The following is a 13173-nucleotide window of genomic DNA, read 5'->3' on the forward strand; positions in this document are numbered from 1 at the left end:
TACAGTTTGAGAATTTAGCAGCTTCGTTCGTTAAGCTTTTTCGTTTCCTGTGCTGGGAAAAAGAGAAGAGAAAATGTAGCAAAAAAAAACCCTCGAGCAGCAGACTTTGCATTTGGGTCAAATAATTCCATTAGCTTTGGCTTCTTGCCACGAATATACCGAGTCCCGAACAGATACGAATCTCCCCCCCTCTCATCCTTGGTCGTCTATACACATGAAAAGCTCAACATCGTACGAAACAACCTCCAGTGTTTTAAAACTTTGATTCGCAACCGCGGTCCTTTTATATATTTATCAAAGGAAATAATTCGCGCTCCGTGTTTTCGCGTGTGGTATATCGGATCTTATTTTTTCGTTACCCCTTTCAGGAACTTAAGGCGCAATACGAATTGCACAACAATATGAGAAACGAGGCGAACAATTGTTTCGAGCAAGCATTGCGAATAGTGCCGTTGTCGGACGAGATGCTGCAGCGTCAATTTCACGGAGAATTGGAAGATCGTTGGCGCGTTATTGCCGATAAAATTGGATCCATACAGAAAGCCGTTGTCGATACTTTAGCCTCCGAAGACGTGCCGGTGAACGATAAGCTGCGTTTACTCGAGCGTGAGCTCAACGAACTGAGAATATCAATCGACGGTTTTCACGGAGTTTTAAAAACTGAGGAGGAACTCGAGCTCTACGTCGAAAGACTGAGCGTTCTCTTTGAACGCGTTTGCTTGATTCAGGACGAATTGGGAAGATTGGGAATGTTACCGGCCACCGAGAGCGAAAGAGTCGGATTCCTCTTATCACTCGCGCGTCGAATCGAATGCCAAATTGGGGAAGAACTCGACGCAGCTCAATTGTTGCGCGAACGTTTGCAGGCCCTCCAACGCGGCTTGGCCCGCGTCAGAAAATCGCAAAACAGACAATCCGTCATCATAGATCAGTGCGAGGATTCTATGAAACACGGTAGTGATTCTGTCGCTGCTGGTGTTGAACGTTGCCAAGGAGTTTCCGATGAGCTCGCTCTACTCTGGCAGGACTTGATGGGACTGCGACAACTTCTCCACACTCTCCCTGGTGGCATGAGAGTCTCAGTTTCACCCGTGGGAGTTGAACGCGACATTTCCAATCTCCAGGACATTCACACCGAACTCGAGTCCAGATGCGCCAGACTTTTGGTACTTCTGAAAAATCGTCTAGCACTTTGGCGACGCTTCGAAAGGCAACTCGAAATGGTTCAACAGTCGGTCCAAGAGGCCGATTACATGATGGAACTGTTGACCGTCCAGGGAACCGTCGACTACGAGAGACTTCTCAAGGCTACCGAACGATTGGAGGTAAGTCTCGTCTGCTTTCCAGTTTTTCAATTTAAGCCACTTCTTTTTCATTGGATTGACCAAAAAAAATCCTGCTTTCAAGTTTTCTTGTCTAGAGTTCAATGCTTATTAATCTTCTTCTTGATTTTCGACGTCACGATTATAAACAGACAGGAATTGTGACGTTCGATTTATGAAATAACAAATTTATGAGATCAATCACGATTTCGAAATAATTCATAGCTCAATCTTTCCAACCGTTCACGTCAAGAAGTGAAATGTAAAGAAAACGTTTCCATTGAGTTTTTCATCAACAGAATTTTATGATAAAAAACTCGTTTTGACGATTTTATGCGATGTTGACGAATCCTTGGTAGCTTGAACCGAACGCAAGTGCCCCTTCAAGTACCACAAAGCGTTGCATTTTAAACAAATATCGGTCGAGTAGTCAAACTTCCAATTTTTCAAAAATAATATTTTTTTTCAAGAATAATTCCTTCAAATTAGGAAACGTCACTGAAATGTTCAATCACAAAATTCTGATGCTGGATTTTATATATTTTTATATTTTTTCATTTGACAAAATAGGTCACGAAAATTGAATCTTTTAGTTTTCTCACGCATGTTTCTCACCGAAATGAAATGAAAGTAGAACTGCGGTTGACGACACCACAATATCTCATGATGAGCTTTTAATAGCGCAACTTTCAATTCCAAACTCAAATAAATTCAAAGTTGTTTCATTTTTGTGATAAAAATAGTTTTCCTTCGGTTGATATTGAATTGTGGATTTTATTGAATCTCGGTCAGTCTAATTCAGAGTTCCATTGACACAGTAATAGTCAAAGAAATCTCTTCTATGTTCCTCGAGTCCATTCAGCTTTGAGCTCTCATAAATATTCATCGTTAATTTGTACACATGGAAACGAACGCAAGCTCGAATAAACGAAGAGTCTGTAACAAATGCGTTTGTATGGGCAGTAAAATATGCGGAACAAGTGTAAGTAAAGGAACGCATGCGCGCCACTCAAGAAGGAACTTTTATCAAGCAACACTTGTATCGCACTCGGTGGTATCAGTAACTGACGAGCCTCGTGCGGGGTCACTTCTTTAAAGAGAGAGACAGAGAAAAAGTGGGAAAAGGAGCTCGACAAACACGAGATGGTTGAGAGTGACCGGCCTCTCGCACACTTTTATCGTTTCGATGTGTATTTCCAAGTGTTTTTCGATAGCTTTTGAGCTCTGCGAACTGGTCTTTGAAGTTTTTCTAACATAAAAACCCGCAAAGTTCATTTTAAATATTAATAACAATTATTATTATTAATTTTGAAAATTTTCAATGCAAATTTATGTCAAGTTACAAACGAACAGAATCATCGAAGTCAACGGCTCATGTAACGAAGTGTTATCGTCGCAAGTTCGAAGCAAAATTCATGTGAAAAAACTCAAATATTTGAGTCGATACAGAAAAAATCACTCCAAAAAATTGCAGAAAAAATTGTTCAAGTTCCCAAAAGAAAATTAAAACAACATAGTGAAAAAAAGAATCTGGAAAACGTTCGGGACAAAATAATGGTGTAAAAGCTCCGGATGAAGCTTCCCAGAGAACGTTAAAAACACGTCTAAAAAAAGCGATGATATAAAAAGTGTATCCGAGTGGCTCGCGGATGGGGTTTTGCTCGGTGGGCAAAATTTACTTCGGTTCTCTGTTTAGACGAGACTCCTCCAGCATCATCTATTTAAAGACGTGACACGTATTGGTGCTGGGTAAGGTTGATATAAACTTAACATTTTTCAACCATGAGTGCACACGATCGTTCAAAACTTGGTTGCAAAACGCAAAAAGCCTTTATAAATTCTCGGTGCTCGATATGCACACCAGTGTATGTCGAAACGGTCGCGCTCATTTTTATTTATACTTGTATCTCTCGCTCATGAATAATGTGCAAGTTTTTTAAAAATTAATTTTATTGTCGTATTCGTTTGTTGCAACTCGACAAACTCGTCAAGTCTCCTGGCGCATTCTATTTGGCACTTATTATAATTTCATTAGATATGATGTCACCGATTCTTCGATCGAAACATTGCCTGCCAGTAAAGGCTCGTGCATTTCTTTTAACGTCGCATGTGCAAAATAGTGTTTTCCTCGAGGTCGTATGTTTGACCGAATAACGGGTATTCCGCCGAGCCAGACTCGCGTAAATAACGGCCGAGATTCTAACGTCTCCCTGACAAACCGTTTCGTTGAATTCCGCAAATTATTTAAACAAGCTATTTCGTGAATTAGTAGACACTTCGACTCGTCAAGGCTTTTGACTCACTATGGATAAAACAATTTGCCAGGAAATTACGAACTCGTGCATATACTCTTGTTGATATTCGAATGAAACTTGAATTTGCCACGTTGCGCGTAGTGTTTTCTAGCTTCAACGCCTACTGCTACCATCGATCGACATACACCCTTCGCAGCGATAATGAAAAAGTTCAACTACACTCTCGAGAATGTTAAATAAACAGGAAATATTCTTATTGACCTCTACTTCACGGTTCGGTGAATCGTTTCTGAACCAGAAATACGTTCAGACTTTTTTCAAACTTTGCATACCGTAATCGGGGAACGGAAAACCATTGATTGTGTTATCTCATTAATCTGCTTTCAAATTAATGAGTTAAATGAGTTTTATAAACGTTTTCTCTATTCCTGTTCCGTGTCGTGATAGTTTAGTTATTACGTTACTCCAAAATCACGGCACGAATCTAATATTGGCTCTCTTACAATCGTCACCATACAAATAAATTCGTTATTATTTTTTGGCACTTTGAATTCACTACACTCGGACCGGATCAATTTGTTTTGCTACCCCCGCAGCAAGTAACATTCTCAGAAGCCTGCACCATTCGAGAAACACAATTTCTTTTTACTTTTACCGGCCTGGAAGATTTTGCATCTTCAGGCTTGCAACATTAGCCAGGAACTGAGCAAAAAGACTTTCTCAACGAAATTGTGTTTCTCCAATGCATCCTTCAAGACGAACAAACAACTCCATTTTCCAATTATGCAATCATCGACTAAAAACAATTTGCACAACTGTGCAATAATTCTACAATTTTTCCTTCGCTTGGCTCGACCTAATGTGGGGGCTCGTTACCTTTGCGTGGGGGTTACTGCACACGTGGGAAGCTTCATTGGCCGAGCGCATGCGTCTTTCGCTCATTCAAATTTGCGAGCTCGATCAGGCCGCTTGGCGCGCGCCCCGATTTTCTGCTCTGTCAGTTAAACGCCTCGAGAACTGTTGGACGCGCACGTTGCTTCATTTTCTATCGCGTCTCCAGTAGCACGTGGCCACTCATCGTACTTTCGCTGTGCCCGTGTTCTGGACACCCAATATTAATTCAGCGTGAACAATTCGCAAACGCAAATACGCAGGTGTTGTGCTTCAAAAACGCTGTTCCGGGGCTACCTCACACTTTTGAACGTCCTTTTCAACACCAATCGTCTGTCCTCCACATTAAATGAAACGTTTGTATGCTATAAAAAATGTAATTTTATAATATAAGTGGGAACATCTTGTATTGTGAACCTCGGTAGCAACTCGCTGCTGAAGAATAAGTCAGTGCGAGCCCTGCCACACTCTTGTAACGCGAATATGTCATTTTTCTATGGCATAACGTTTTCAGCCTCTTTAGCAGACGAATCGTTTGGGTCAAAAATTTGAACATTGATGAATTAAATGTTTATAAACTGGCGCGTTTCAAAATTCATCGCTTCATTTCAAAGTTTTTTGATATCGATTTTTGCTCAGTACAATTATAGTGAAATAACGAAATAATAGAATATCTCTACGACTGAATATGTATTATTTGTGATATAGCCATAAAATGTAAAAATAGCATAACGATGAGTTATCGTTAACGAATTATTCAGATGATCACGATTATTTCAACTTAAAATTCGCATCGAAATCATTAAATTATAAATTGACGAAGTAAAAAACAAAATTCGATATTAATTCTGAGAGGCTTGGGTTGCGTTTGGCTCTGGACTTCGGGTCTTAATATTCGTGATGTACGACAACGTGAGAAGGCAAAGCATTTGACAAATGGCTTGAACTTAATCTGCAATCGGTATTCCGAGCACGCTTACTTTGCCAAAATATTTAATGCCCTGGAAGGAAGGTGAACGGATAAGAAAAAGGTCCCCGGAAGCCTCGACGTTTCAGGGCGTCGTATTCGTCCATAGTCGAGGTTTAAAAATTTACCAAGAGTGTTGAAGAAAGTTGAAAGCTTGCTTCTTCGTATCGTTGAACAATAACTCAAACTTGGTAAAATTCTTCAATTAATTGAACCTCTTTTGGCAAGCGTTTCATAGAAAAGCAACGAATAAAAGTTTATCTCTTGCAAAACTGTAACAATCAAGGGAATACGGCAAATTTTAGTTTCATATTTTTTCCGTACTCGTCTTTCATGCACACTCCGCCAAACGAAATTCCTTCGTGCTGAGAAGTTGCGCGCTTATATCCTGCCCGGAAACGAGGCTTCCGCGTTTCAGTTTCACATGCATTCGTCTATGTGTTTGCGTATGTACGCTCGATCGTCTGTGTTCTCCCTTCCGGAGGACAAATCCCATTTCTCCGAAGAGTATTTCAACTTCGAAGGATGTTTGCTCGTAATATCACGAGGAAAAAATTCAGTAAAAATATAAAAGGAAGTGCACCGAGCTGTCTAGACCCTTGATACGGAGAATCGTATTCATCCTCGTGGCTAAAATAAAACAAAAAAATAAAAACTCACCGCTAAACTTGACGAGAAAAATGAGAAATCGCGAACCGATGCTTTTCCCGCAGTTTTCTGAGTTTAATGCACTATTTATAGGTGCAGCTATTTACGAGATGTGCCGGATGTTCGTGCGGGACCTGCATACTGCATATTCACAGGTCGTAACCAAACCATTGTTTAATCACGTTTCAAACCAGACGACGTTTTCTTTCCTATACCGTTTAACCAAAGCAGTCCAAAGGATTTTGGTTTAGTTGATTCTCTTTTGCGCCTGCAAAAAAAAATATTTTCTCATAATAAATGATAAAAAAAGTAAACTAAAATAACGAAGAGCTGACGAGTTAGGAATTTTACCAAAATCACCATTTTTTCCATTCCAAGTTCGGTTTGAAGCTTGAGTTCGCAGCATTGAGAACGGGGCTCGGTTTCGTCAAAAAATCGTTTTTTATAACGATGTCGAGGTTCGTGTCGGTGGATGAAAAACTGAAAGGATTTTGAAAATTTTAAAAATTTACGATCAAGCGATATAAAGATTAACGAAATTGCTATTTCAGCATTTTGAGGTCACGCTCGTCAATCTTTGAATATTATTTACCGCTCTGTTTATTCGAGATAAAATTGATGAAATCTAAAATTTTCAGTGCGAACGTTTTATCGATTCGTTATCAAATTTGCTCCGCGGTTTTCGAGCCGTTTCGCCAATCGACTGATAATGATTCGGGCAAATATTTGGCAGATTGTGAGTCAATCGCAAATAATATCGAAATATTTGTTCATTCGGTTTCATTCGAATAGTCGAAAAAGTGTCGATCAATTTCAATGAGACGAGAAACGCAACGCCAGAAATTAAATTTTCTCGTAAAAGTTGAAAAAGTCAAAAAATATCAATGGGGGCGAGCATAAAAATTGTGATTTTGGAAATATTTCGTGTGTATGAGTTTGCAGCTCGGAGGCGCTGATTTAGTTACGAGATAACTGCACGCGTCTGCAAGGAGAGAACAAGGAAAACGTAAACGCTACAACGCGACCACGTGTTTGGTAAACACGTGTCTGCAGAGCACGTATATTTCAATAGGACGATTGTTACTTCGTTTAGTAATTCTCGAGAATTTTTTAATTGCGCAAATCTAACTTCGCTTTGATAAACATCGAAAGATTCGATGAGTTCAACGAACTCGAGTGGGCGCTTCGTAAGCGTCTACTGAATTAGTTGACCAGCTGACCGAATTCACGTGGCACAAACGTTTCCCGCACCAACAATGTATTTATAGGCTACTCGGTATTGTAACATTGAACGATTCGTCTCCCGTGCTCGCTCGAGTTTTTTCCCAGATTCGCAGAGGAACACGATTCAATAGTCCAGAATTAATCGAAACTCAAGTTACTAAAACGATCTTGTACGAAATTTTACTATTAAAATGACTTCGTAGATCAAGCGCGTCGAGTGTTTGGATATAATATTTGAAAATAATGCGCGTTAATTGGGCAACGTTTATTATGTAGAATTTTCTTAAGAAACGAACTCTAAAAGTTATGAGAGTTACAAAAATCGAAGTGATCCATTTAAAAAGTACGTAGAAAACAACATTTTCGGAACTTTTCTAATAAAAATTCGACGGCATTGACAGTATTGTAAGATCGTTGTTGCTATGGAGAAAAAATGAGAATCTTTCATTGCGTTACCGAATAATGTAGCAACTGTTTTTTTTTTTCTAACCTTTCAGGGCCTCAGTGGAGATTTAGGTGCACGGGAGGTCCTCATTGGCGAATTAAGAGCTGCGGCTGAACCTTTGCGGGAGAGTTGCACAGCGGAGGTCGGCGAAAGAGTCGATGCTGCGGTCAATGAAGCCGTCCAAGCTTGGGAAGATACGAGGGCCGAATTAGATGCCCTTTGCACCAAATATCAACACGCTGTTCGACTTTGGGAACAATACCGGGACTCGAGCGCCGCTGTTGAAGCTTGGGTCGACACACAAATGGGAAGCGTTACTAATTTACCACCCGAGGAAGCCCTTAAGCAAGTCAAGGTAAGGCATACTCAAAATTCTTCAATAGTTGGAAGCGATTTTTATTAACGTTCGGGCTCGAGATATCATTTCCCAGTATTTAGGATAAAGAGAAGCAATTATTTGTGCTCACAACCAACCCCGAAAAAAACTACTGATTAGCATCAACACGAATAGAAAATAATAGCGTCAGAGCGTCTTCGAAGAACCACGGACGAACAATGATACAGTTTATAAAATAACGGACAACCGACGCGTAAACAAACAAATGTTTCACTATTCTGCCGCAGGACGCTGCACAGTGGGCGCTGGGTGGTGGCCCAAAATTAGTTCAAAGCTCACCACTAGTGGCGCTAGTGTATTAACGGTCAAATAAATCAATGCATATATCGGGTCTCGAACTTTTTTGAAATATTATGACTTTTTGAGTAACGGTACAATGACCGCAACGACGTTTTGTTTGTGAGCTTCTCTCCAGAAATATATAAATAATTAGTTCATTTCGTGAATACAAGTTATGGCTGCTATAAATAGATTGTTCGAATATGCTGAGAATTTACTAAGGGTAGGCAATATTGAGACACAGATATTTGTTCCTAAATATGAAAATAATGAACCTATAAACGTGTTTAATGACTAACCAAACATTTTAATTTGTTGTACATCTCCTTTTTTATACTAGCATATTCAGTGTTTCGTGCAGTAGAGTCGATTTTCGATAAAATCACAGTGAGCAGACAGGTATTTTTTTATGAAGAGAAAAACTTTTTTATCACTCATATGGACTCATAATTTACATTTGATATTTCATATCCTTCTACAATAATGAAGATATGCTGCATTTAACATTAAAGAAAAAGAGACAAATAATTTACTCTAAAGGAGGTAAAAGCCCTTCAAATTTCATAACCATTCTCTATTGATTTTAATTATCCGACTAGTAACACTTGACAGTATTTGGGATTCGCATAAAAAACAACTTGTTGTCGACTTTCAAACTACATTTATTACGGTATTGTATCAACATTTATAACCATACCATATTGTTTAAAGAAATAATGAAAAAAATTAGTGAATCTATTGTTGAGACCGAATAGGTGAAAAGATATCAGGTAAAATATAAATACTGACTCATTGTGTGTTCCAGCAAGGCAGAGTGACTGCTACAAGTCATAAAAATCACATTTAGGCCCGTCGCTCATAATTGAATCTGGGCAATGCCATTTCTGTGCCAAACCGAGTCATATATTTACTTTTACTCCAACGCCAACCAGATAATCCTTGAAATAATCTTGGAGGATGCAAACCATAGAAAATATCCATGAAATAAATTTCTTTAATAAGAATTATCATTACTTTTCTTAATAACACATTGAAAGCGTTGGAGGATAATAATTATACCGGATCAAATGAAGTTTTCTATGAACATTTAATATTTATCACTAATCGTATTATGAGATTACAATTATTTGGCATTGTTCAGCATCCTTCATTTAATGATCTTGAAGAATTTATGGAAAATCTTGAGCCCTTTTTATTGAAGTCGCATTACTTACTATCATTGCATTAATAACTGAATAGTTAGTGGCGAGAATTGATTTTATTATCTGTTTTTTTTTTTTACTGGGTAACGTAGAATTACAATCAAGAAAACTGATCATTGTGACAGATATTCGAGGTTACATTGATGAATATTTTAGGCTTTCCAAGGCTGAAAGTATGTAATTGTAAAAACTTTCCATTTCTTCGTTACTTCAGTTTCCTCTGTTCATTATTCTTAGTCGGTCATTGGATCGAAAATAATTTCATCGAGTTAAAAAAGTGCTGTTAATCCGTTTATTCAAAAAATCAGCGTAAATTACAATGAAACGAATAAATGGTTCGACTTCGGTATTGATAAACTTTATGAATTCATTCGATTCTGTAAAATCTAACTTTCGAAAGGTCAAATTGATGCAACCGATATTTCGTCCGTCTTTGTTGATAGCTTGAGACCCTATCGAGCATTCGTGTGCGTATGTTTTGGGAGCTGCGTAGAGTCGCAGAGAGCGATAACCGTACGACATCTGGTCGTATTCGTGAGTCGCGTAGGAGAGGGGATTTCCAGAGATATTTCCCCTCAGCGTTTGCCGAGACTATCCCACTTTCTTACCCCTATAGTAAAACGCTCCCGAAATTCGGGGACGCTGAATAATCATCGTTGATCTCGAGGGAAGGGCGAGTTTACGTATGATGCATCACCACTCCTTTGTTCAGAGTGTTATGCTCGGACGTGGCGTAGGAGATAAAGAACGCGGTCAGTGATGCCCTGAACTTAGTTATTTCCTGTTTAACCATGTATCCGCCCATTTTCAATCCTTTTCTCCGGAAAATAAAGGGAAATTAACGAGAAAAACAGTCCTTTCCCCTCCACTATAGTGGATCTGGGCCGAACAATTATTTATTTCTTACCATTAAAAATATCAGTTTTTATCTCATTTTTTCTTCGCTCCAAAGACTAGCGAATCGTCCAAATTTTTTTATTGATACAAAAGATTTGTTAAAAAACGAAAAGGTGAAACAGCTGAAATTTTTATTCGTTAATTTCTGTTCGCTTATTTTTCAACGATATAAAATCCCAAGCGAATTGACCTCCCCGCAGTTGAATTTTTTGTTGCTTTAATCAATATTTGTCTCGACAATTTTAGTTATGTGTTCGAACGATAACTGCCCTACGGAAATTGTAATCGCAGCAACGAAGAAGCGTAATTTCATTGGACTCTTCGTAACTTCGTACGTCATCCCACCCATGATATTGTAGCAAAACGAAAACGGGGCGATAAACTCCGATGACGTTTTTCCACCCTTCTGTCAAAGAGGGTGGGTCTGTACGAGCGGGATGGAGATAGAGCACGAGATATAGCGACGAGGGCGAGGGAAGCGAGTCCGCAATGTTTCTCTGCGAGTGTTCGGCATCGATCCTCCGACTCGCAGACGCGCGCCAGTTTGGTCCAGACTACCGTAACGTCCGCACGTGTTCTCTTTGTATACGAATCGAAAAACGCACAAAAAGACTCGGAGTTGGCCCATATTTACATATTTTATACTCGGTTAGCTCGGACAACGCATTTTATTCTTCCTGGTTTATAAAAATACTCGAATCATCTCGAATTCTTGACATTTTCACCTTTTCCATCGACTCGTACACGAGGCAGTGAGTGTTTCTGTTTCGGCAACGTGATTTCAGTACGATTGTACATATTTGTGAATATTTACGATGAAAAGCAAGTTAATCGTCCAGTTTACCAGTTTCGAGTGTAATAAATCAGTGAATGGCTCACTCGAATGTTAGGTGGAAGGAAAAACACAAACTTCGGTGATTGTCTGATTGATTTGAGGCACACTCTCCAAGTGTTTTTTTTTGTTTTGGAAATTTCTGACAGCTACGATCACTGTAAATGAGCCCTCGATGTGGTCGCATTGAGAAATTTTCAGATGAAATACGCGGGGATGTGAACTGAATATTCTGAAAAATTTTTCCCCATTTCTGAACAACTGTCGCCCGAATATTTGACGATTTTTGGTGCTAATGAATTCTCGGATGGCCCGAAAACGTCGCAACGCTTTCGGGGAATGCGTGTGAACGCGCGGAGATGCGCGATCATGCGACAGCCACGAAAGTCAGCGTGGTGCAAGCGTCGCTGACACCATGTGCGACCGGTCTCCCTCGCTCTGCTGCCAATTCGAAAGCAGAGAGACAAACGAATCGCTCAACGTGTTTACTCTTACGACGATGGCGCTTTGATACTCGATAGTTTTCCCCCAAAATGTGCACCCCTGAAGAATTGAAGGTAAAAATTATTCGCATTCAACAGTTTTGACGTTTCAAACACCCCAAATCTTGAGACCTTTCGTCCAACTCGGGATTTTTTATCTTCGACCAAAAATACATAATTTTGTGGGTAAATGGGTCACGAACGCTCGAACATTTTACTTTTTTTCACCTCATTGGACCCCAAGAGACATTGCTAATCGATCCGCGAGAAAATGACTCTTTATCTCGGAACATTCGGTGCACCCAATCACTCGTACAAATATTTCATTTGAATATTCAATGAGTTTACGTGCTTGAACGAATCTTTGACGTGCAATAAATCAAGAAAAACATTCGAACAAAGTTATTCGAATACGGAAAATAGACGAGGGAATCAGTTATGAAATAATGCGAAAAGTTTTACAAGGACGATAAACTAATCATCGTTTCACGATTACTTGGTTTTTGCAATGAAAAACAACGAAATTTTAACAATTATTGTAGATTTTTATTTCCTTATTTAGTTTTAGTAATTTAACATTCTCTGGGTCTCAAATTTGTTTTCAATGATTAATAATTACTTATAATTATGTGCTATGACAAAATCACGAATAATGCGAATTTTTAAACGAAAGAAATGGAGCAGAAATACCCTTTACCGGTGCTCAATTATTGGATTTTGCGAAACAAAAAAAGAGCCAATATACTGTCCGAAAGATGTTGCCGTCGTTAGATTCGTCTTCGAAGTTTCTTTTTAAATAGATGACGAAACGAAACTAGTGGTGACTAATAGTCATCGGGCAGGGGCGAGAGAAATATTTCGACAAAAATCTTTTTTTCGTGGCCACCACGAAAAAACAGAATTTTGCTATTTTTAGGTATTAGACACTCGATGAAAAGCGATATAAATATTAGAAAAACATCGAAAATTTATTGTTGCGTTTGAAATTTTGTTTTCTCAGCATCGGTTTTCCCTCGTAAGCCTGAAGGGATCTCTGTTTTTGAAAAATGAATAGAATGGCGTGCGATAAAACTTTATTTGATCGAAATTCATTGACAAAAACTTTTGAAGTGAACCAAGTTTTGAAAAAATGGGAAAAATTCGTTTTTTGCTACAAATAATCGTGGTTATTTTCCTTGCAATATAAATAAAAATGCGAAATTGAACGTAATTTTGTAAACTCTTGAGTAAAAGGATAGCTGAACATCTCGAAGGCGTAGAATTTGAGTTGTAAAAATTGTTCAGACCGCGGGTAAACGGTTCACGGGAATAGCAAACGCGAAAATGGGAATG

General features: G+C 38.9%; 1 protein-coding gene across 9 annotated transcripts in view; it reads left to right on the forward strand.

Moving 5' to 3' along the window:
- The window catches only part of Msp300 (Muscle-specific protein 300 kDa), a 111198-nt gene that overhangs the window by 89545 nt on the left and 8480 nt on the right, over positions 1-13173 (forward strand). For all 9 annotated transcript variants that reach the window (XM_043422004.1, XM_043422000.1, XM_043422002.1 and 6 more), the window contains 2 exons: positions 369-1325; positions 7805-8107. In XM_043422004.1, coding sequence (XP_043277939.1) covers positions 369-1325; positions 7805-8107 — 1260 coding nt within the window. The remainder of the gene's footprint in view (positions 1-368; positions 1326-7804; positions 8108-13173) is intronic.

This window comes from Venturia canescens, chromosome 6, assembly GCF_019457755.1.
Source record: "Venturia canescens isolate UGA chromosome 6, ASM1945775v1, whole genome shotgun sequence".
Lineage (NCBI taxonomy): Eukaryota > Metazoa > Arthropoda > Insecta > Hymenoptera > Ichneumonidae > Venturia > Venturia canescens.